Source organism: Somniosus microcephalus, chromosome 5 (assembly GCF_052327205.1).
Source record: "Somniosus microcephalus isolate GS21.2 chromosome 5, FLI_Smic_1.0, whole genome shotgun sequence".
NCBI lineage: Eukaryota > Metazoa > Chordata > Chondrichthyes > Squaliformes > Somniosidae > Somniosus > Somniosus microcephalus.
The window spans coordinates 318,369,689-318,395,106 of record NC_140991.1 but is presented as its reverse complement, the minus strand read 5'-3'; the positions used below and the strand labels follow the sequence as shown (position 1 = coordinate 318,395,106).

Genomic DNA, 25,418 nt, shown 5'->3' with positions numbered 1-25,418 from the left:
GGAGCAGAGAAGGTTGAGAGGAGATTTGAGAGAGGTGTTCAAAATCACGAGGGGTCTGGACAGAGTAGATAGAGAGAAACTGTTCCCATTGGTGGAAGGGTCGAGAACCAGAGGACACAGATTTAAGGTGATTGGCAGTAGAATCAAAGGCAGCGAGTGGTTAGGATCTGGAATGCACTGCCCGAGAGGGCGGTGGAGGCAGATTCAATCACGGCTTTCAAAAGGAAATTGGATAACTACCTGAAGGAAAAAAATGTTGCAGGGCTCCGGGGAAAGGGCGGGGGAGTGGGACGAGCTGAGGTGCTCTTGCAGAGAGCCGGCACGGGCTCGACGGGCCGAATGGCCTCCTTCTGTGCTGTAACCATTCTATGATAGCTTACTGTTCATTTGTCGCTGTTTTATAAACATCAAACTGAAGCCAATCAGGTGCAGGTTTTATATTTAGCATGTCAGAAAGGGCGAGAGTTAAGTGTCACTGATGTGCTAAATGCCAATCCAATCTTTGATATCCACATATTTATAGGATTCACCTTGCACCGATATATTTAATGTCAACACCAGTGACTGCAACTTTCAACTTGAGAGCTATCGCAGACCTTCCAGTTTTATCAGTTTAAAAAGACCCAGTTATACACCCCGCCAATATTCACTTCCACTAACTTCAATGAAATGTAGTATCGACGCTAAACCTGTATAAAACACTAGTTGGGCCTCAGCTGGAGTATTGTGTCCAATTCTGGGCACCGCACTTTAGGAAGGATGTCAAGGCCTTGGAGAGAGTGCGGAGGAGATTGACCAGAATGGTACCCGGGGATGAGGGACTTCAGTGACATGGAGAGACTGGAGAAGCTGGGGTTGTTCTCCTTGGAGCAGAGAAGGCTAAGAGGAGATTTGTTAGAGGTGTTCAAAATCATGAAGGGTTTAGATAGAGTAAATAAAGAGAAACTGTTTCCAATGGCTGAAGGGTCGATAACCAGAGGACACAGATTTAAGGCGATTGGCAAAAGAACCAGAGGCGGCAGGAGGAAAAACTTTTTTACGCAGCGAGTGGTTAGGATTTGGAATGCGCTGCCTGATAGGGCGGTGGATACAGATTCAATAGGAGCTTTCAAAAGGGAATTGGATAAATACTTGAAGGAGAAAAAATTGCAGGGATATGGGGAAAAGAAGACTTGCATTTCTATAGCGCCTTTCATGACCTCAGGACGTCCCAAAGCGCTTTACAGCCAATGAAGTGCTGTTTGAAGTGGAGTCACTGTTGTAATGTAGGAAAGAGCGGGGGAGTGGCACTAACTGTTTGCTCTTCGAAAGAGCCGGTGCAGACACAATGGGCCGAATGGCCTCCTTCTGTCCTGAACTATTCTATAATGTGATAGAGGGACAGTAAAATTTAAATTTTGATAATCCTAGTCCCAATATTGAACCATAGTGCGCCTTGAAAGGAATAAGAATTTAATGAAACAACGAGACCTGGTTGGCTAAGTTGTCCTCAATACATAGCTCGCGGTGTCGCTGTGCTCCAGAGTTCCTAAGTGCCTGGAACTGCAAGGAATTGCTTGCTCTGAACACTCTGCGTTTGAGATGAGTTCACAACATCAACTGCAATCGTAACCTCTGTTCTTTTCAGCAGAGTTTCTCCACTGCCCCTCTTCACCTCTGGTTTTCCCTCTCAGCCCTTCTCTCCAAAAGATTAGTGGGTACGGTTTCACGGACACTCGGAGCCCCCCAGTACCTCCCCCAAGTGATAGGGCGGTAAAGAGTCGCATCGAATCCACCGCACAGACACAGGCCCACGGGGCCTCCTCCTCATTACTCTTACCAAAATGAATCACTTCACGCTTTGGCTCTATCGGGTTTCATTTGCCATTTATCCGCCCACGCTGCAAGTCTGTTATGTCTTCCTGAAGTCGGCCCCGACCACAAAAACTGGCCAGGCCCCTGTAATCCGGTCCATGCTAAACCTGACAATCTAAAAAAAAAGTGACCAAATATACCGACAAGCTTTGAGGGGCAAGAGGCAGCGGCTTGGCTAAAAACTTGATGTGCTGGGATTTTTCCTTCAAAAAAGATGAGATCTTGAGAATTCTGTGAGAACCACGAGTCAACAACCCTGCAGATGCGAAAGACGACGACTCTCTCCAACCCTGGAATGTCTGGCCTTGGTTAACTCAGCGTCAAAACAGATAGCGAGAGAGACAGAGACAGAGAGAGAGCGAGAGAGAGAGGCAGAGAGAGAGAGAGAGAGAGGCACACAGTCTGGGGCACGAATGCTGGGGGCGAGTGGCCAGGTTTTGAGGTAGAAGGGATGTCGTGGACTGGCGCTCGGGGCTGCAGGCGAGGGCGACCTGGTCAGTTGCCAGTTAGAGTCACACATCTAGTCATCGCTGAGTTGACCTCTTACCTGGTGTTAAAAGAAAGACTTGCATTTCTATAGCGCCTTTCACGACCACCGGACGTCTGTCTCAAAGCTCTTCACAGCCAATGAAGCACTTTTTGAAGTGTAGTCACTGTTATAATGTAGAGAAACACGGCAGCCAATTTGCGCACAGCAAGCTCCCACAAACATATGTACGTATGTGGTTTTGCTTGTAGTAAACGATTTTAGATGCTGGCTTGTAATAAGTACATGAATCGAGTACAGTTTGTATTCTGGTAATTACTTGTAACCTCCTGTTGATTTTTAAGTAAAGAAGTTCCACAGACTCATTGGGTTTTGTGTCATCTGTTCCACGGGTCTGAACTTTGGAAACTGATTGACGGGGCGAGGGGCGATTTCCGGAGGTCTCACCACCCCCCCCCCCCCCCGCCCAGGTCAAAATAATGAGGCCGGCGCGATTCCGTCGATTGCGCCTGTTCGGGGATTGAGTTTGTTTATTTAGACTGACACACACCTTTTAAAAGTTGGCAGGTCAATTATCCTTTAAAAAAAAAATCACATAAAACACTTCCTGAAGCAACCTGCGATCTCAGAGGGCCATTTACTCAGAATATAATCAGGTCTTTTTTGAGGGGGGGGGGGGGGGGGGAACGCACTTCCTAATTGGTCTGTTTCCGTGTGTTGTCTCCCTATTGTACACGCAGCAACAGTAAATATGTTCCTTAGGCAAAGAGACACAGGATGACTGCAAGAGTACAAACAAGCTGTATTACACCAAGACAACAACAACTTGTATTTATATAGTGCCTTTAACGTAGTAAAACGTCCCAAGGCGCTGCACAGGAGTACTTTAAGACAAAAAATTTGACACCGAGCCACGGCAGGAGATATTAGGGCAGGTGACCAAAACTTTGGCCAGAGAGGTAGGTTTTAAGGAGCGTCTTAAAGGAGGAGAGAGAGGTAGCGAGGGGGAGAAGTTTAGGGAGGGAATTCCAGAGCTTAGGGCCCAGGCAGCTGAAGGCACGGCCACCAATGGTTGAGCGATTATAATTAGGGATGCGCAAGAGGGCAGAATTAGAGGAGCGCAGATATCTCGGGGGGTTGTGGGGCTGGAGGAGATTACAGAGATAGGGAGGGGGCGAGGCCATGGAGGGATTTGAAAACAAGGATGAGAATTTTGAAATCGAGGCGTTGCTTAACCGGGAGCCCAGTGTAGGTCAGCGAGCACAGGGGGTGATGGGTGAACGGGACTGGGTGTGAGTTAGGACACGGGCAGCCGAGGTTTGAGTGACCTCAAGTTTACGGAGGGTGGAATGTGGGAGGCCGGCCAGGAGTGCGTTGGAATAGTCAAGTCTAGGAGGTAACAAAAGCATGGATGAGGGTTTCAGCAGCGGATGAATGAAATCAAGGGACTAAGTGATCCCATTAAAGGGGCCACGAGGTCCAAAAAGAGATGAGAGGGAACAATAGTCACACACTTAGCAATAAATATGTTCAATGATAGTGATTTTCTAGCCTCTCTGAAGTAAATATTTCCTTCTATCTGCTCCACCCCACTCAAAATACCAATCGTGGACAACTATATTATTTTTAAGAAGGGCAATATTGACACAAAGTAGGATTTCTGGGACTTTTAACATCTTGCTGCTAATGAGTCTGTTGAGGCTGGAGATGACATGTGGTCACTTCGAGCATGGAGCTCTGTAGCACTGTGTAGAAATTAATATAACTTCCAATTTCCAAGTTTGCTGACGACACGAAACTAGGTGGGATTGTGAGTTGTGAGGAGGATGCAAAGAGGCTTCAAGGCAATTTAGACAAGTTGAGTGAGTGGGCAAATACACGGCAGATGCAGTATAACGTGGATAAATGTGAAGTTATCCACTTCGGTAGAAAAAACAGAAAGGCAGAGTGTTATTTAAATGGTGATAGATTGGGAAATGTTGCTGTACAAAGGGACCTGGGTGTCCTTGTACATCAGTCACTGAAAGCAAACATGCAGGTGCAGCAAGCAGTTAGGAAGACAAATGGTATGTTGGCCTTCATTGCAAGAGGGTTTGAGTACAGGAGCAAGGATGTCTTACTACAGTTGTACAGGGTCTTGGTGAGACCACACCTGGAGTACTGTGTGCAGTTTTGGTCTCCTTACCTAAGAAAGGATATACTTGCCATAGAGGGAGTGCAGCGAAGGTTCACCAGACTGATTCCTGGGATGGCAGGACTGTCGTATGAGGAGAGATTGGGTCAACTAGGCCTGTATTCACTAGAGTTTAGAAGAATGGGATCTCATTGAAACGTATGAAATTCTGACAGGGCTAGACAGACTGGATGCAGGGAGGATGTTTCCACTGGCTGGGGTGTCTACAACGAGGGGTCACAGTCTCAGGATACGGGGTAGGACATTTAGGACTGAGATGAGGAGAAATTTCTTCACTCAGAGGGTGGTGAACCTGTGGAATTCTCTACCACAGAAGGCTGTGGAGGCCAAGTCACTGAATATATTTAAGAAGGAGATAGATAGATTTCTAGACACAAAAGGCATCAAGGGGTATGGGGAGAGAGCGGGAATATGGTATTGAGATAGAAGATCAGCCATGATCACATTGAATGGCAGAGCAGGCTCGAAGGGCCGAATGGCCGACTCCTGCTCCTATTTTTCTATGTTTCTATCTTTTTATTAAAAAGGTGTACATCTGGCTTGAAGTATAGTCATCAACAAAAGGTTTAATGGGATCATAACAGCTTCAAAGCTCTTAACTGCCCAGACAAAGGAGTTCTCAGTCTGTGCTGCTCCCTTTCCATTTCTGGCACAAGGTAGAACATTTTAAAAAGCAGGATCTGTTGCCAAAGCAAACAACCCAGATCAGACATTGATCTAGTCTACCCAGCCATACAAGGTCTGCGTTAGCTGTCGATTTGTACTGAATTGATCATCACTGAGTAAATAGATCGAATATTCCAGCACACCCTTGGTCGGCCTCCCACATTCTACCCTCCGTAAACCTGAGCTCATCCGAAACTCGGCTGCCCCCCCCCCCCCCCCCCGTGTCCTAACTCGCACCAAGTCCCGTTCACCCATCACCCCCTGTGCTCGCTGACCTACACTGGCTCCCGGACCGGCAACGCCTCGATTTTAAAATTCTCATCCTTGTTTTCAACTCCCTCCATGGCCTCGCCCCCTTCGCTATCTCTGTAATCTCCTCCAGCCCCACAACCCCCCCCGAGATCTCTGCGCTCCTCTAATTCTGCCCTCTTGAACATCCCTGATTATAATCGCTCCACCATTGGTGGCCGTGCCTTCAGCTGCCTGGGCCCTAAGCTCTGGAATTCCCTCCCTAAACCTCTCCGCCTCTCTCTCCTCTCCTTTAAGACGCTCCTTAAAACCTACCTCTTTGACCGAGCTTTTGGTCACCTGCCCTAATATTTCCTTATGTGGCTCGCTGCCAAATTTTGTTTGATAATCGCTCCTGTGAAGCGCCTTGGGACATTTTACTACGTTAAAGGCGCTATATAAATACAAGTTGCTGTTGTTGAATATTAACAAACTCATCTGGTTGGGAAACAGGCAGCACGGAGACAAAACTCTCTCACGTGCCCCAGTTATCTTACAATGCCGCTGCTGCTGCTGTGGATTTCAGCAACAAGTGACAATGGAGGCAGGAAGCATCTCAAAGCGAGATAGAGTCACAGAGTTATACAGCACAGAAAGAGGCCCTTCGGCCCATTGTGTCCACGCCGGCCATCAAGCCCTGTCTATTTTAATCCCATTTTCCAGCACTTGGTCCGTAGCCTTGTATGCTATGGCGTTTCAAGTGCTCATCTAAATGCTTCTTGAATGTTGTGAGGGTTCCTGCCTCTACCACCCTTTCAGGCAGTGAGTTCCAGATTCCAACCACCCTCTGGGTGCAAAAGTTTTTCCTCAAATCCCCTCTAAACTTCCTGCCCCTTACCTTGAAGCTATGCCCCCTGGTTATTGACCCCTCTACTAAGGGGAAAAGTTCCTTTCTATTTACCCTATCTACGCCCCATATAATTTTGTACACCTCAATCAGATCCCCCCTCAGCCTTCTCTGCTCTAAGGAAAACAACCCAGCCTGACCAGTCTCTCTTCATAGCTGAAACACTCCAGCCCAGGTAACATCCTGGTGAATCTCCTCTGTGTTGAGTGTTGAGAAAAAAACCGGTTAGCTAGTAACTCCAAGTCACACACCATCCCGACTTGGACATACATCGGCTGTTCCTTCATCGTCGCTGGGTCAAAATCCTGGAACTCCCTCCCTAACAGCACTGTGGGAGCACCTTCACCACACGGACTGCAGCGGTTCAAGAAGGCAGCTCACCACCACCTTCTCAAGGGCAATTAGGGATGGGCAATAAATGCTGGCCTTGCCAAGAATGAAGCAGCAGCAATGTCACCAGCACAAGTCAGGCAATCTCAGAAGTCCCAGCTGTTCAACATAAGAAATAGGAGCAGGAGTCGGCCATTCGGCCCCTCGAGTCTGCTCCGCCATTCAATGCGATCATCGCTGATCATCCAAATTCAGTACCCGGTCCCTGCTTTCTCCCCATATCCCTTGATCCCCTTAGCCTTAAGAAATATATCTAACTCCTTCTTGAATATATTTAATGAATTGGCCTCAACTGCCTTGTGTGGTAGAGAATCCACAGGTTCACCACTCTCTGGGTGAAGAAATTCCTCCTCATCTCAGTCCTAAATGGCTTACCCCTTATCCATAGACTGTGACCCCTGGTTCTGGACTCCCCGGCCATTGGGAACATCCTTCCTGCATCTAGTCCTGTTAGAATCTTATATGTTTCAATAAGATCCCCTCTCATTCTTCTAAACTCCAATGAGTATAGGCCCAACCTGCTCAACCTTTCCTCATAAGACAACCCCTTCATCCCAGGAATCAACCTCGTGAACCTTCTCTGAACTGCCTCCAATGTAAGTATATCCCTCCTTAAATAAGGAGACCAAAACTGTACGCAGTACTCCAGGTGTGGTCTCACCAACGCCCTGTACAGTTGTAGCAAGACTTCCCTACTTTTATACTCCATCCCCCTTTGCAATAAAGGCCAACATTCCATTTGCCTTCCTAATTACTTGCTGTACCTGCATGCTAACTTTTTGTGTTTCATGTACGAGGACCCCCAGATCCCTCTGTACCGCAGCATTTTGTAGACTCTCCCCATTTAAATAATATTTTGCTTTTTTATTCTTCCTACCAACGTGGATAGCCTCACATTTTCCCACATTATACTCCATCTGCCAGATTTTTGCCCTCTCACTTAGCCCGTCTATATTCCTTTTGCAGACTCGGTGTTGGGAGCATGTTGCCATGCCTACAGTCCCGGCAATGCCGTGCATTGATGTAACCTCCTGCACGTTGTTTCTGGGGCGGAGGCTCTTCAAATTTAAATCCATTTCCTGCTCCCATAAAAGGTAGCGTTAGGATGTAGGACTGGTGATCTAGGCAATAAGGTGGATCAGAACATGCACAGATACCTTGGCCGGAATTTCCTGTACCTGGGTGGGTCGGGTGCAGGCGGTCGGTGTGGTGGGTCGCGACCCCATTGCCGCTTCCATCCCGCTGCACAAAAATGACTTTGCGTCAATGGGACCTATTAAGCCCACCCAGGGCATTACCCAACCCATTTAAATGGTGCGGGTCTGATGACATCACCTATGACGCGTTTTCAGCTGGGATATTTCAAGGCGCCATGGCCACGTTGCGTTTGAAGGTTCATCTCGGATTGTGCAGTCACTGCGCTGGAGGTTTTGATTGTTCCAAATGCTTGGAGACATGTCTGCACAGAGGCAGAGGGCTGCACCCAGACTCTCCGATGATTCCCTCCATATGCTTGTGGAAGGAGTCAGAGCAGGCAGGGAGGTCCTCTTCCCTTCCGATGGGCGGAAGAGACCCCCCCAGGAGACAAAAACAGCCAAGCTCCAAATTGCAGAGGAGGTCAACAGCAGGGATGTGGTCAGGAGGATCTGGGTGCAGTGCTAGAAACGTTTCAATGATCTCAATAGATTAGGAAAGGTGAGTACAAAGCCACACTCAACCTCATCCTGCTGTGCCACTCATTACATCCCCATCACTCTGCCTTCCCTACCCTACTCCTGCACATCATTACTCACACCAACATACCTTGCCCGTCCACCCATCCCTCTCTCTCTCTATCTACATTATCACATCCCCATCTGACGAGCCACCCCTCATACTCACCCTCATCCTAATGCAATCATACCAACTAACACACAAGGAGGCCACTTGGCATGGTCACCCCACTCCATCATAGTCACCCTGTATAGATGTAACCCATCCATTCCTTACACTCTCTCTCAACCTTCCCTTCTTGCAGGAAAAGCGTGCCCACAATAAGAGGGAGAGAACTGGAGTCGGGCCTCCATCATTTGTCACCCTCACAACAGCAGAGGAGGCTGCGTTAGAAGTATCGGGAGTGGCCGAGCAGCTGGAGGTGGGAGACGGAGAGAGGGGGACACCTCAGCAACCTGGTGACAGAATTACATGTCATACAGCCACATGGCATACAAGCAGTCACTCATATGGGGACTGATGTCACTGAATGGTCATCAACTGCATAATGGTATCTGTACCCATTCTTCAAATGACATCTAACTCATCTCTTTACTCTCCCACAGGTCCATCAAGAGGTCCACCCCCACCCCCCCCGCACTGTCCAGGAGGAAGAGGAAGGTGAATCCTCAGAGGAGCCTCCAGCCTTTGAGAGTGCACCGTCACCAGACATAAGCGCACCCAGCACCAACGCAGATACACCCGCGGTGGGTCCCACACAAGATAGAGTAGTGTTGCTACCTGGTGTGTCACAGCTCACAAGTGAGCATCAGCAGATGGTGGAGACAGGGACAACAGTGGAGAGTCCTCGCCGGAGGGCGCAGGACGCTCCCAGCTCTGCTCAGCTGCGTGCAGGCGCTGAGTCTCAGGGGGGCCACCCAGAAAGAGGGTGACCCTGGAGCTGCAGGAAGAAGTGTAGGAGGGTCCAACGAGTTTTGCTACTGCAATGTCTGCAAATGATCAGAGAATGGAGCAGTCCATCTCCAACATGAGCACCACCGTGTCGCAAGCGATGGCGACTGTAAGCTCGTCCATGGATAGGATGGCCACCTGCATGGAGCAGCTAATGCGCCACTCACAGGAGCACATGGTCTCTATGGAGAATAGATGGCAGACACTCAGAGACCTCTCTCTAGGAGGGATGTCCGCGTAGATGTGCGTCCACATGGCCCCACTGTAACGCAGCAACTGCTCTCCAGCTCCTTGATAGCAGGGAAGTGCGGGTGGCCCATGAGAAGGATGATGGGGAGAGGGAAGTGGGGGCTCCTCTCAAAGCGCTCACACTTCTCCCCTGTTGCCTCCCCTTTCAGTCAGAGCCCCAGATGCCTTCTCGGATGGCGATGCTTTATGGTGTTGCTGTGGGGTGGTGCCAACCTGCCGCAGCATGTGGGGGGACAGCGTAAAGTTAAGCAAATCTGGCCAGGATTTCAATTTGGTCGCCCGTCTCTGCCAGTCGGGTCACTGCCGCGCCGGCAAACACGCCCGAGGGAAAGGCGCGAGGGGGCGGGATGACGGCAGGTTCCCGACCCACTCCGACTTTTTCAAATTTCCCACCTGACCTGCCTCCGATGGCGCCCGCACGGACCCCAGAAAATGACGGCCCTTGAATCTACAGCCATGCACGCATTGAGTGTCACAACCTATTGCAAAGTCTGGCAGCAGGAGGGTGAGCCCCCATGTCAGACCCTGCTACTATTACTCCATTCCACAAAATCCAACATGGCAATATAAATACCACAGCTAGAGGACTGCGTACAGTTCTGGTCACCACATTACAGGAAAGATGTGATCGCACCAGAGAGGGGGCAGAGGATGTTGCCTGGGCTGGAGAATTTTAGCTATGAGGAAAGATTGGATCGGCTGGGGTTGTTTTCTTTGGAACAGAGGAGGCTGAGGGGAGATTTAATTGAGGTGTATAAAATTATGAGGGGCCTGGATAGTGTGGATAGGAAGGGCCTATTTCCCTTAGCAGAGAGGTCAATAACCAGGGGGCATAGATTTATTATGGTTATATTATATGTTAATATACTACAAGCCAAATGTATGTTGAATGTTTAAATGTCTTAATCCAAATGTACACTCTCGGGAGCCGCAAGCCTACATTTCGTTGTACTGCACTTGTGCACTAACAATGACAATAAAAGTTGATTTACTTTATAAAAAAAAAATCAAATCAAATCAATTGGTGGAAGGATTATAGGGGAGTTGAGGAGAACTTTTTTCACCCAGAGGGTGGTGGGTGTTGTGTATGTAATATGTGTGCTACTTTGAACCTATGGACAGGACTGCACTACTTGTTGGGCGTAGTGATACGCAGTACCACTCCTGGCCATAGGGGTATAAATAGTACTGTGGGTACTGATCCCCCTCAGTTCCCGCCTGTGGGCATGAAGTAAAGACCTATGTATAGTCCCTACCTCCAACCAGTAAAGACCTGTTTGAGTTATACGTTTAAGTCTTTGTGTTAATTGTTCAATACAATACACATACTTAACACTGGCGACGAGTCGGTTCGAACCCTGCGGCAGTTATTCCACAGCGGCTTCGTCCAAAGACAGGACGTTGAAGAGAGGTTCCAATCCTCAACACCCCACTGAAAACTGAAGGGCAGCAGAAATCCTGACAGCTTCCAGCGACTGGAAGCGACAGGCATTAGGACCCTGAAGCCTCCATAACCTCGTGGGTAAGCCAGAGCCCGGGAGGGCGCGAGCGGGTAAGCCAGAGCCCGGGAGGGAGCGAGCAAGAGCTGCCGAGCGGGTGAGCCAGAGGCCGGGAGCCGCTTCAAGCGGGAGGCGCTTAGCGGGCCAGCGATCGCACCGGTGATAAGGGCTGAGAACCGTTTCGGGCGGGCGGCGCACCAGCGATCGCACAGGAGATAAGAGCCGCAGTCGGGCTGAAAGTCAGCGACGAGAAGCGCGGGAAAACCGCCATTGAAGTGGGCGGGGAGAGCGAGAAGCGCGGGAAAGCCGCCATTTTTCGCGGGAAAACCGCTGGGGAAGAAGGCAGAAGCGGGAAAACCGCCATTTTGTGGGCGGAGGACGACGGCAAGAGCGGGAAGCCGCCATCTTGGATAACAGTAAAAAAAAAATCTGAGAAATTGCAAATCTGATAAAGTACTACAATGCCTAAACACGGGAATATTAGCAACTTTGATAGTGACATCGAAGATTGGGCCATATATGTTGAACGAGTTAAAAATTATTGTAAGGCCAATAAAATTCGTGAGGCTGATAAAGCACTAACATTATTAAATTTAATGGGTGCGAAGACATACGGGCAATTGAAACACCTGTTATCACCAGATGAACCGGCGGATAAGACGTTCGATGAGATTGTTACTGTCCTGAAAGATCATCTAAACCCCACGCCGCTGATGCTAGCGGAACGATTTAAATTTTACGACAGAAGGCAGCTACAGCATGAAAGCAATGCTGATTATTTGCTGGAATTGCGTAAATTAGCGAAATATTGCCAGTTTGGAACGGGACTGACAGAGGCACTTCGAGACAAATTTGCGTGTGGTTTATTTAAACAGGATACACAAAAGCGACTGCTCGAGGAGAATGAGCTGACGCTTGAGAAGGCGGTCACTATGGCAGCAGCACACGAAGCCGCAGCGAGAGGCACGGCAGTAATGCAGCTACGGTCACCGGAGCTCAGTGCACACAAATTGGGTGTGAGTTCTGGCAAATGTTATCGTTGTGGAAAGACAACGCATGATCAGAACCAGTGTTGGTTTAAAAACCAAGAATGTAGAACTTGTGGTAGGCTTGGACATATAGCTAGAGTATGCAGGTCAGGGAAGAAGACCAGCAACAAGAAGTCACCGCAAGGAAAATACGCAAAGGTACACAAGGTGACCGAACAGGAGTCCGATTCAGACGCTATCAGTAATGAACTGGCTAGCTTAAGCTGTAATGAACTGGCTAGCTTAAGAGTACTCAACGCTGGTAAGGGTGCAGACCTCCAGACAATTTGGGTCACTCTTCAGATAGAAGGAGTCCAAGTAAAACTGGAATTGGACACTGGATCGGCATTGACGGTCATAAATAAGAAAGATTACGGAAAGTTATTCCAACATATTCCCCTACAGGATACGGGGATTATATTGAAAACATACACGGGGCAAAGAGTGTACCCCATCGGGAAAATAGAGGTTGCAGTGGTCCACAAGGGCGAAGACAGTCAAATAATGGACTTATATGTGATATCTGAAGGAGGTCCTCCACTACTAGGACGGGAGTGGATTAGGAAAATGAATATGGACTGGCATTTCCTACAAACAATAACGAGTGAGAACTCGGTGAAGATAGTCGGCCCAGACTCTGGAACGGATGATGGTAAGCCCAACTCAGGTGCAAAAGACAAAGTTTCAGCACAGAATTCCACTGAGCAACAACAACATAGTTTAACTGTGGATTCTGAGTCTGGCAAGTCTACTGATGTGCCCATTTCTGAGGGACACCGGGCTCGAACTCAACTCCATTTCAAACTACAACAGCAATTAGAACAAATGCTTCGCCGTTTTGAGCAAGAGTTGAATGCAACGAAAGAGTTCTTTGATATAGAGTTGGAGAATCTGGAAAGACAACAGAAGCAGCTGATGGAGAAAATGAAGCAGGAGCACACAAAACGTCTGATGTCAGAGGAGTTAACGGTCAGCCAACTCCTGCATATGCTGAAGGACAGGACTCTGAAATGGGAAAAACTTGAACATGAACTTCAATATTCAAACGAAAGGGGTTCGGAGCTCTCAAAGGTTATTGGAAGAGCTGAGGTGGCAACACAGACTGAGATGACTGCAACAGAGCAGCCCTTGGATGCCAAAAGTACGCTGACTCACGTCAACGTAGAACAACAGACCGCTGAAACAGCTGCTCCGGTAGAGGGATTGCATAGTCCGATCAATCAATCTCCAAAGGAAGTTGAAGTATTAAAATCACAAATGAGGTCACTAGTAAACGACTTGCTGAAAGCCCAGAAAAAGCTGGATGCAGAGGTACACATGAAGAAGTCTCTTCAGGAAAGATGTCTGGATTTGGAACAAGAGCTGGCTAACGTCCAGCTGGGTATCGAGGAAATAGACGACCCTCTCACTGGTCTAGCTCAGGACGACACCGAATATTACGATGTCCTGTCCTGCCCAGCTTGTAACTTCGACTCCCAAAGTGCAGAAATCATGGAGGAGCACCAAAAGTCTACGGAACATCGGGAGAAGCTGGCTCTACGACGGAAACAGGAGGAAGAGAAGGAGGAACTGCGCATGCAGCTGGTAGCTGTGGCAGCTGACAATGGAGCCCAGAGAGTCTCCAAGAAGCAGAAAAGGAAAAGTAAAAACAGAAGATGACCCATCTGAACCATTATCACCTCTACCAGATCACACACGTGGTCCCTCCGAACGGAGCCAATTCAGTTCGGAAGTTCAAACTGTTAAATCCATGGAAGGACTATTGAATGAGTCACTCCAGCAACGTGAACCGACTACACCACAGAGATTGAATCGGTGAACTGTTTTCCGCAGAGACTGAATCTGTGATCTGTTTTGACATGAAGTTATCTATGTATCTATGTTATTCTGTTATGTAAACCTGAAGTTATATATGTATATATGTTATTACGTTATGTTAAATGGGGAGATGACTGTAAAGCTAGGAAGGGAGGAATGTTGTGTATGTAATATGTGTGCTACTTTGAACCTATGGACAGGACTGCACTACTTGTTGGGCGTAGTGATACGCAGTACCACTCCTGGCCATAGGGGTATAAATAGTACTGTGGGTACTGATCCCCCTCAGTTCCCGCCTGTGGGCATGAAGTAAAGACCTATGTATAGTCCCTACCTCCAACCAGTAAAGACCCGTTTGAGTTATACGTTTAAGTCTTTGTGTTAATTGTTCAATACAATACACATACTTAACAGTGGGGGTCTGGAACTCACTGCCTGAAAGGGTGGGAGAGGCAGAAACCCTCATCGCATTTAAAAACTACTTGGATATGCACTTGTAACCTACAGGGCTACGGACCAAGAGCTGGAAAGTGGGATTAGGCTGGAGAGCTCTTTGTCGGCCGGCACAGTCACGACGGGCCGAATGGCCTCCTTCAGTGCCGTAAATTTCTATGATTCTATGAATGGGTGATCACACGGCACCTGTAACACTGGATGGAACACCACGGTGAGGTTGTTGATAAGAAGCGTTTACCTGAACGAGGTTTGATCCCAGTGGAGTTCAAATTGAATTAATTGTTACGTCAGCATCAGGTTGGTTTCATACCGAAACCTTATACTAGTTTCCCTGGCAATATTCAAATATTGTATAAAGCACCGGTGGAACTGGTCAGAATCCAGTTGATAGAAGTACAGGATAAGTATCTCAGAACTCCCTGAATTATCAAAACCCAATGTGGGGGAGGGGGAATGAATTTCCGTGGAGTTTCTGCCACTGTTACTTCAGTCGGAGTTTGGTGGATACCCCGTTTACATACCCGAGTGGGGTATCCACCTATGCTCCCTGTAATTTTCTTTGGCCCTGCGCGGTCCCTTTAACGAGCTGCCCAGGTCATTCAAAATACCGCGCATGCGCGCCTTTTTAACGCTGAAATGCCGGCAAGCCGACTGCGCGGGTTCCCCCGGAGCAGTCGCGCACCTTACAGGGAACACTGGGATCCACCAGACTCCCGGCAAAATTACAGCTCAACTGATGGTGCTCTGAGGAAATTCACTCAAGAAGCTCGACACAATTCCAGGACAAAGCAGCCCGCTTGACCGGCACCCCGTCCACCACCTTCAACATTCACCTCCACTCTGGGACCTCCCGAGGTCGTGAAAGGCGCTTTCTAAATGCAAGTCTTTCTTTTCATGATCAGATACCAGCTGTTCACAAATGATAAAAGGAAACACGGTCTCAGACGAGGAGGTAGCAAGAAAAACAGACAAGGCAGCTTGGACCGAGAAGCAGTTTTCAAATCGCAGGGGTCTCCTTTCTCGAGAGAGTGGGCAGCCACGTTTGTCGTGAAGACAACACTTATAGCAGTGTGAGTTAGTACCTGGAGCTAGAGCAGGATATATTCAGGAAAGGTTTACTGAAGGGGACAGGAAGGAACCCAGTGATGGCCAACCGTGTGGGGTAAAGACAACCCACACAAACACTGCCTCTAAACTCAACGACAGCAGATGCAAAGTAATGTTGTGTTTGGGGGGGGGGGGGGGGGCGGGGGGCTAGTGAAGGTCAACAAGAAAATTAAAAATTGTTAATAAGTGGCTGGCAACATGGTGTCAAAGCAACAATGCTGCCTTCATAGATAACTGGGAGCATTCTCAAAACTAAAAAAGTCTGGTACAGGAAGGGCAGGCTGCTCCTGAAATCAAGTAGGAACAAGCAGACTTGTGAAGAACATTGAGGTAACTATTTGGAACCAATCAAATTAAATAAGCGGGAGGCCAGGGAGGCAACATCCACAGTGAGACAGACAGTGGGCGAGAAGCTAGTCAACTGATGGAGGTGGAGAGAAAACCCAGAGTGGCATAAGTCATTTTGAGATCAGGAACAAGTAGACACTGGTAAACAGAATATGTTTATACATGAAAGTTAGAAGCATTGGGAACAAGATGCCAGACCTTGAGGCCCTTGTGGCACTGGGGAACATCAAAAACATAGCTAAATATTGAGGCTAGAAGTAAGTACAACATTCAGGGGCAGAAGAGGCTCAGAAAAGACTGAAAAAGGACAAATACAGGAGGTGGTGTTGTCGCACTATAGAAAGACTTCCATTTCTGTAGCGCCTTTCACTACCACCGGGCGTCCCAAAGCGCTTTACAGCCAATGAAGTACTTTTTGAAGTGTAGCCACTGTTGTAATGTAGGAAATGCAGAAGCCAATTTGCGCACAGCAAGCTCCCACAAACAACAATGTGATAATGACCAGACCATCTGTTTTAGTGATGTTGATTGAGGGATAAATATTGGCCCCAGGACACCAGGGAGAACTCCCCTGCTCTTCTTCGAAATAGTGGCCATGGGATCTTTTATGTCCACCTGAGAGAACAGACGGGGCCTCGGTTTAATGTTTCATTCGAAAGACGGCACCTCCGACAGTGCGGCGCTCCCTCAGCACTGCACTGGAGTGTCAGCCTAGATTGTTGTGCTCAAGTCTCTGGAGTGGGACTCGAACCCACAAAACAACTCCCCTTGTAAATATTTGGAGGAAGTAATTATTCAGAATATTAACTATCTTGTGCCTCAGTTTCAGTTCCATTTGCATCTTTTATGGTTTCATCTCCTCTCCTCCTGTTATAGTATAATCTCTTTTTTCAACTATTACATTCTGTTTTATCCCTGCTGCTATACGCTAACTCTCTCCGCACCCCTTTGAGCACCCTTTTAATTTGTTTCTGCATTTCTTATATACCTCCCAGTAAGCCCCTTACCTTTCGTCTCTGCAGGATTTGCAAAGGTTAGTTTTCCACTCTTGTTATTTCAGTTTAAATTTGTTTGTTAATCAATCTTGATTCGCATTTGTTTAGTCTGAGCCTATTGGCTTTTGGTGTGTATCTATCCTACATTTCCGTATTATACCTGTAAAGATGTTGCTCAGTGGGCCGCACCCTCGCCTCTGAGTCAGAAGGTTGTGAGTTCAAAGTCCCACTCCAGAGACTCGAGCACAAAAATCTAGGCTGACACTCCAGTGCAGTGCTGAGGGAGCGCTGCACTGTCGGAGGTGCCGTCTTTTGGATGAGATGTTAAACCGAGGCTCCGTCTGCTCTCTCAGTTGGATGTAAAAGATCCCATGGCACTATTTCGAAGAAGAGCAGGGGAGTTCTCCCTGGTGTCCTGGGGCCAATATTTATCCCTCAATCAACATCACTAAAACAGATGATCTGGTCATTATCACATTGCTGTTTGTGGGAGCTTGCTGTGCGCAAATTGGCTGCTGCGTTTCCTACATTACAACAGTGACCACACTGCACAAAGTACTTCATTGGCTGTAAAGCGCTTTGGGACGTCCTGAGGTCGTGAAAGGCGCTATAGAAATGCAAGTCTTTCTTTCCCCCCCCGATGTGAGCAATCTGACCTCCCCAAGGTGAACCAAAGTTAAATAAACCGCTTTGGTACAAATGAGATGGAAGTGCTTTAAAGGCTGAAAATGAACAAGCCACCAAGAATCGATAATATTTATCTCAAAGTGCTAGAAGAGACTCGGCAGGAGATTTGAGAGGCACGGGGTCACTGGCCAATGAGGAGTTACCAGTAAAAGAAAAAATGAAAGACTTGCATTTATATAGCGCCTTTCACGACCAATCATGTCCAACCAATGCAAAACAGCCATCAACAATGCCAGGGTTGTGGAAGCGAAAACCCTGGATGCATTGAAGAAGGAACGAGAGGCAGTATTGCAGGGACTATATGGTGGTTTTGGATGGATGAACCAGTACCTTTTTCATCAATAATTATTTTGTGATCTTGCAAAGAGAGAAAACGTAAAAGGGACCCCTTTCTTAAAAAGATCAAATAGCTATTAAAAAAAATCATGGAGCATTGATTTATTTGATTCTGTCTGCAAAATGTGCCATTTGTCTAAATACATGTGCAATTATAGTGATTGCTGGCACCATCACCCTTGGCACCGACAGCAGGAGTTACTGAACTCGACACCGTGAGGTAAATACAACACGTACAGTCAAAAAAAAACTTGCATTTCTATAGCGCCTTTCACCACCTCAGGACGTCCCAAAGCGCTTTACAGCCAATGAAGTACTTTTTGAAGTGTAGTCACTGTTGTAATGTAGGAAACGCAGCAGCCAATTTGCACACAGCAAGCTCCCACAAACAGCAATGTGATAATGACCAGATAATCTGTTTTAGTGATGTTGATTGAGGGATAAATATTGGCCCCAGGACACCGGGGAGAACTCCCCTGCTCTTCTTCGAAATAGTGCCGTGGGATCTTTTACGTCCACCTGAGAGAGCAGGCAGGGCCTCAGTTTAACGTCTCATCCAAAAGATGGCACCTCCGACAGTGCAGCACTCCCTCAGTACTGCCCCTCCGACAGTGCGGCACTCCCTCAGTACTGCCCCTCCGACAGTGCAGCACTCCCTCAGTACTGCCCCTCCGACAGTGCGGCACTCCCTCAGTACTGCCTCTCCGACAGTGCGGCACTCCCTCAGTACTGCCCCTCCGACAGTGCAGCGCTCCCTCAGTACTGCCCCTCCGACAGTGCAGCACTCACTCAGTACTGCCCCTCCGACAGTGCAGCACTCCCTCAGTACTGCCCCTCCGACAGTGCAGCGCTCCCTCAGTACTGCCCCTCCGACAGTGCAGCGCTCCCTCAGTACTGCCCCTCCGACAGTGCAGCGCTCCTTCAGTACTGTCGCTCCGACAGTGCAGCGCTTCCACAGTACTGCACTCCCTCGAGATCCTTTAGGCTATTACGTACTGAGATAAATTCAGCGCCCTTGTACTGTTACTGACCTCCAGCCCTGCCACCGACAGTAACCTGGTAACAGAAATGGGGCAGCGCTACCATTGCCATCGAGTAGAAATGTTCCCTGCTGACGGCGGCACTGGAAGCTGCGAGTTGCTATGTTTTCAGGTAGCATCGCTTGCTTTTACTGGGAAGGTCCTCGGTCAGAAATAATCGTACTGTGCTGGAGAACACAGCCATCATGTTATTTGATTTCACTGTAAAAAGTGAGGTGCACAACTTATCTCACAAGCCACTCTCTAGACATTACCTATAATTACATGCCCTTCAGGCTAAGATTCACTTGTGGTTACCAGTCTCTTCAACCTTGACTAAGATCAGTGAGAGACGAATAATCGTAGAATGGTTACAGCACAGTAGGAGGCCATTCGGCCCATCGAGCCCGTGCCAGCTCTCTGCAGGAGCACTTCAACTAGTCCCACTCCCCCGCCCTTTCCCTGTAGCCCTGCAAATTTCTTTCCTTCAGGTACTTATCCAACTCCCTTTTGAAAGCCATGATTGAATCTGCCTCCACCACCCTTCAGGCAGTGCATTCCAGATCCTAACCACTCGCTGAGTAAAAAAGGTTTTTTCTTACGTCGCCTTTGATTCTTCTGCCAATCACCTTAAATCTGTGTCCTCCGGTTCTCGACCCTTCCGCCAATGGGAACAGTCTCTCTCTATCTACTCTGTCCAGACCCCTCATGATTTTGAACACCTCTATCAAACCTCCTCTCAATCTTCTCTGCTCCAAGGAGAACAACCCCAGCTCATCCAGTCTATCCACATAACTGAAGTCCCTCATCCCTGGAATCATTCTCGTAAATCTTTTCTGCACCCTCTCTAAGGCCTTTACATCCTTCCTAAAGTGCGGTGCCCAGAATTGGACACAATACTCCAGTTGGGGCCGAATCAGTGTTTTATACAGGTTCATCATCATTTCCACGCTTTTGTACTCTATACAGTACCTTTATTCATGAAGCCCAGGGTCCTGTAAGCCTTTTTAACCACTTTCTCAACCTGCCCTGCCACCTTCAACAATTTGTGCTCACGTGAATGTCTACTTTAATTTTTTCGGCAGTTTAAATGCTAGAATTCCAACATGGCCTGGTGTTAGAGCCAGGCACTGCATTATATGGACCCCCATCCACTGTCCCCTTCACCCGCTGCGCGGCCCATTCAAAGTTCCGCACGCGCGCGCTATTTCCATTCATGAGCTGGCGAGCGGCCTGCGCTGGGTGGCCGTGCGGCTTCGTGGGAACATTGCTCCGACCCCCCCAGGGATGAAGATCCACCGACTGAATCCTGGGATTTAATTAATTGAGAAAAATAATGGTAGGGGGGGGGGGCGGGGAGTGTAGTTAATACTGAAAAAAGACTGCAACAAAATACAAAAAGACATTAATAAACTTGCAGAATGGACGCGTAACTTCCAGAAAAAAATTTCAATGTCGATAATTATGAGGTGGTGCAGTTTGGTAGGAAGAATAAGGAGGCCCCACCGTGCTTGGAAAATAAAGAGTCTAAATGTGGTAGAGGAGCAGAGGGATGTGGGGGCACATGTACACTAAAGGTAACGACACAGGCCACTAAAACCAGCAAAAAAGCAAACAAAGCCCTGGAGCTCATTTCTAGAGGGACAGAATTCAAAAGCAGAGAAGCGATGTTAGACTTGTATAGAACCATAGTTAGACCACACTTGGAGCCCGTATTATGAAAAGGATATTGAGGCACTGGAGAGGGTGCAAAAACGATTGACAAGGATGATCCCAGAACTGAGAGATTGAACAGGATGGGGCGCTTTTCTCTAGAAAAAAGTCAGATGGGATGACATAATAGAAGTCTTTAAGATTATGAAAGGGTTCGATAGGGTAGACGTAGAGAATACATTGACACTTGTGGGGGTAGGGACCAGAACTAGAGGCCGTCAATATAAGATAGTCACTAATAAATCCAATCGGGAATTCAGAAGAAACTTCTTTACCCAGAGAGTGGTGAGAATGTGGAACTCGCTGCCACAGGGAGTGGTTGAAGCGAATAGTATAGATGCATTTAAGGGGAGGCTGGAGAAGCACATGAGGGAGAAGGGAATAGAGGGTTACGCTGATGGGGGGAGATGAAGAGGGGTGGGAGGAGGCTGGTGTGGAGCAGAAACACCGGCACGGAGCAGTCGGGTGAAATGGCCTGTTTCTGTGCTGTGAATACTGTGTAATAATAGAGAATATACTTTCTTCATCCCAAAACTCAATGAATTACCTTCTCCCGCTCCTGCGTGCCCTTCTGATGGGTGTGAGGGCGCACTGTTATATTCTGGAGACAAATGGATGCTTGTCGACACATCAGGCAACCAGAGAGGGAGGCAAGACTGCCTTTTCCAACAGGCTCAAGCTCTTGACGTAGCCACAAACACTATTGGAGGGCCCAGCTCTGTGAACCACTAATGATAAACCCTAATGATTAGCAATGATTGAAAAGAAAGCACGGCATTGTTGATGGTTTGGTCACATCGCTGATGGTCTGGCACAAGAGGGCAATTGATACATACACGCTTTGACGTTCTCTCTCCTGTTGGTAAAACCACCCGGTTTATATTATCTTTCGGATGAGACGTTAAACCGAGGCCCCGTCTGCTCTCTCAGGTGGACGTAAAAGATCCCACGGTGCTATTTCGAAGAAGAGCAGGGGGGTTCTCCCCGGTGTCCTGCGGCTAATATTTATCCCTCAACCAACATCACTAAAAACAGATTATCTGGTCATTATCACATTGCTGTTTGTGGGAGCTTGCTGTGTGCAAATTGGCTGCCGTGTTTCCTACATTACAACAGTGACTACACTTCAAAAAGTACTTCATTGGCTGTAAAGTGCTTTGGGACGTCCCGAGGTCGTGAAAGATGCTACAGAAATGCAAGTCTTTCTTTGCAAAAACCTGTCTGCCATTAGTCCACTGTCTCACAAGAATTAGGAGCAGGAGTCGGCCATTCGGCCCCTCGAGCCTGCTCCGCCATTCAATAAGATCATGGCTGATCTTCAACCTCAACTCCACTTTCCCGCCCGATCCCCATATCCCTTGATTCCCCCCGAGAGTCTCCCCAGTCATTTACAAGTGATTTCAGTGGGGTCTACTTTATGCATTAATCCTTTAGCATAGTTCAAAGAGGAACGATGAATAAGGTGAGTGCTGTTGAAACCACTTGTTTGTGACAGGGACAGAGGTTAACGTGTGGGATACAAGAGATGGAGATGTCAGTATTTGTTGTCATTCACTAAAAAGACTTGCATCTATATCGCGCCTTTCACGACCACCGGACGTCCCAAAGCACTTCACAACCAATGAAGTACTTTTTGAAGTGTGGTCACTGTTGTAATGTGGGAAACGTGGCAGCCAATTTGCACACAGCAAGCTCCCACAAACTGCAATGTGATAATGACCGGATAATCAGTTTTAGTGATGTTGATTGAGGGATAAATATTGGCCAGGGCACGAGGATAACTCCCCTGCTCCTCTTCGATTTAGTGCCATGGGATCTTTTACATCCACCTGAGAGAGCAGACAGGGCCTCGGTTTAACGTCTCATCCGGAAGATGGCACCTCCGACATGCACTCACAGTACCGCCCCTCCAACAGTGCAGCGCTCCCTCAGTACTGCCCCTCCGACAATGCAGCACTCCCTCAGTACTGCCCCTCCGACAGTGCGGCGCTCCCTCAGTACTGCCCCTCCAACAGTGCAGCGCTCCCTCAGTACTGCCCCTCCGACAGTGCGGCGCTCCCTCAGTACTGCCCCTCCGACAGTGCGGCACTCCCTCAGTACTGACCCTCCGACAGTGCGGCGCTCCCTCAGTACTGCCCCTCCGACAGTGCGGCGCTCCCTCAGTACTGCACTGGGAGTGTCGGCCTAGATTTTTGTGCTCAAGTCTCTGGAGTAGGACTTGAACCCACGACCTTCTGACTCCAAGGCAAGGGTGCTGCCCACTGAGCCACTGGCTGACCAAAGATTCTCCTGTTTTACAAAATTTGGAATAAAATAAGGTCCAACAAAAAAAAAACTGGAATCAAATCAGATTCAGAAGAAGTTTCTAATTTCCCCTTTCCAGATACTGACTCCAGCTGCAAAATTTTAACTTTTTTTTTAAGTCTTCCAGCCTTTGCAGTTTTTTATATCTCCACAAATGAAGTGAGGTTTTGTTTTAAACTCCCAACATGGGTGGAGGCAACAGGAACAGATCTTCCTGGGCCTAGAAATGGGGCTCAGCTTTGCCACAACAGAAACGTTGACTGCACGTACAGCATGTAGATAGTGAGAGTGCCAAGTACTGAAATCAGCCAGGAGCCACAGCATGTACCTGGGGGCTCTTCAACACCTTCGCAATGACCAGCAGCGCCAGCAGACAGTTCCCAAGTCACCTCCTGCACTGTGCCAAAACATATCGGAACTTTCCAATCAAATGTCAACCTCTTCAATACACTTAACAACAACAACTTGTATTGATATAGCGCCTTTAACATAGTAAAATGTCCCAAGGTGCTGCACAGGAGTATTTTAAGACAAAAAAAACTTGACAGCGAGCCACATAAGGAGAAATTAGGGCAGGTGACCAAAAGCTTGGTCAAAGAGGTAGGTTTTAAGGAGTGTCTTAAAGGAGGAAAGAGAGGTAGAGAGGCGGAGAGGCTTAGGCAGGGAATTCCAGAGCTTAGGGCCCAGGCAACAGAAGACACGGATTGTGGCCCTTGGAATAACAATTCCAAGGGCCACAATTCAACCTCTTTCACTCTTGCTCCACCCTTTGACTTTCAACAGTTCCCCCAAGAAAAGAGCAGCGAAGGAGAAGGCAGGAAGAAGGAGGAGGAAGGTCTGCTCAAGGCACAGAACCTGTGCAACCAACACCCCTGGATCTAAACATCTTGCAATTTCCTGAACAGCAAAGAAATCGATTGGAGAGAATCAGCGGCGAGGTCGAGAAGTCGGGCTTTCCAACCCCAGGTGAGCTCTGAGTCGCTTTCACTTACCTGTCTCCAGGACCAGGACCAGGACCAGCCACATCGCCCTGCAAACACCCATTCCCACCCTGCCCACACAGGCTGGGGAGAGCCGCTCCGCTTCCGATCCCAAGGGACAAAAAAAAAATGAAAGCTTTCTTCCAGCGAGAGCCGCTGCTTCCTGGAATGATCACCTCTCCTCATTTGCCTAAAGGTAGGATCTGGGCGGGTCGGTTCAGGCAGCCAGTTTGCTCTGAGTTGTGAAAACAGTGCTGGACTGGCCAGGCCAGGGGAATACTGTGTACTTCAGCAATGTGCTTCCCATCCCATCCCAAACACACCCCACAAACTGTGCAAGTCTATTGAGGGGAAGACTGAGTGAATGGGAATCGTTGTTCCCTTAACTGTCGGGAGTAGAAACATTAAGAGACAGATGGCCACAAGTGTTAAGTTGGAAAATTCTAACTTTTTTGAATTTTCTTCTATTTTAATATTGTGTATATTTTGTCCAATGTGGTTTCCTCATTATACTACTGTATGCTAAACCTTGCCAAGCGAGCACTATTTTCACTCCTTTATTACAACAACTTCAACATTCACTCCCTCCACCGCCGGCGTACCGTGGCTGCAGTGTGTACCATCTACAAGATGCACTGCAGCAACTCGCCAAGGCTTCTTCGGCAGCACCTCCCAAACCCGCGACCTCTTCCACCTCGAAGGACAAGGGCAGCAGGTGCATGGGAACACCACCACCTCCAAGTTCCCCTCCAAGTCACACACAATCCTGACTTGGAAATATATCGCCGTTCCTTCATCGTCGCTGGGTCAAAATCCTGGAACTCCCTCCCTAACAGCACTGTGGGAGCACCTTCACCACACGGACTGCAGCGGTTCAAGCAGGCGGCTCGCCACCACCTTCTCGAGGGCAGCTAGGAATGGGCAATAAATGCTGGGCCTCGCCAGTGACGCCCACATCCCAAGGATGAATTTTTAAAAACTTTAATGTAGGAAAACATCCCAAGGTGCTTCACAGGATCATTATCAGGCAAAAATTGCCACTGATCCAAAGGAGGAGGTATTAGGACTGGTCAAAGAGGTAGGTTTTAAGGGGTGTCTTAAAGGAGGAAAGAGAGGGGGAGAGGTTTAGGGAGGGAATTTTTTTATTTTTTTGTTCATTGATGGGATGTGGGCGTCGCTGGCTAGGCCTGCATTTAGTGCCCATCCCTAATTGCCCTTGAGAAGATGGTGGTGAGCCGCCGCCTTGAACCGCTGCAGTCCATATGGTGTAGGTACACCCACAATGCTGTTAGGAAGGGAGTTCCAGGATTTTGGCCCAGTGACAGTGAAGGAATGGCGATACAGGTCCAAGTCAGGATGGTGTGTGGCTTGGAGGGGAACTTGTAGGTGGTGATGTTCCCATGCGTCTGCTGCCCTTGCCCTTCTAAGTGGTAGAGGTCGCGGGTTTGGAAGGTGCTGTTGAAGGAGCTTTGGCGAGTTGCTGCAGTGC

At 48.3% G+C, this 25,418-nt stretch overlaps 1 protein-coding gene across 1 annotated transcript in view; it reads right to left on the bottom strand.

Moving 5' to 3' along the window:
- The window catches only part of LOC147117902 (CUB domain-containing protein 1-like), an 85,429-nt gene extending 61,221 nt beyond the window's left edge, over nucleotides 1–24,208 (bottom strand). Inside the window, 1 exon segment of the mRNA XM_085989302.1 lies at nucleotides 23,942–24,208. Coding sequence (XP_085845428.1) covers nucleotides 23,942–23,993 — 52 coding nt within the window. The 5' untranslated portion in view covers nucleotides 23,994–24,208.
- Nucleotides 24,209–25,418: the final 1,210 nt, after the last annotated feature.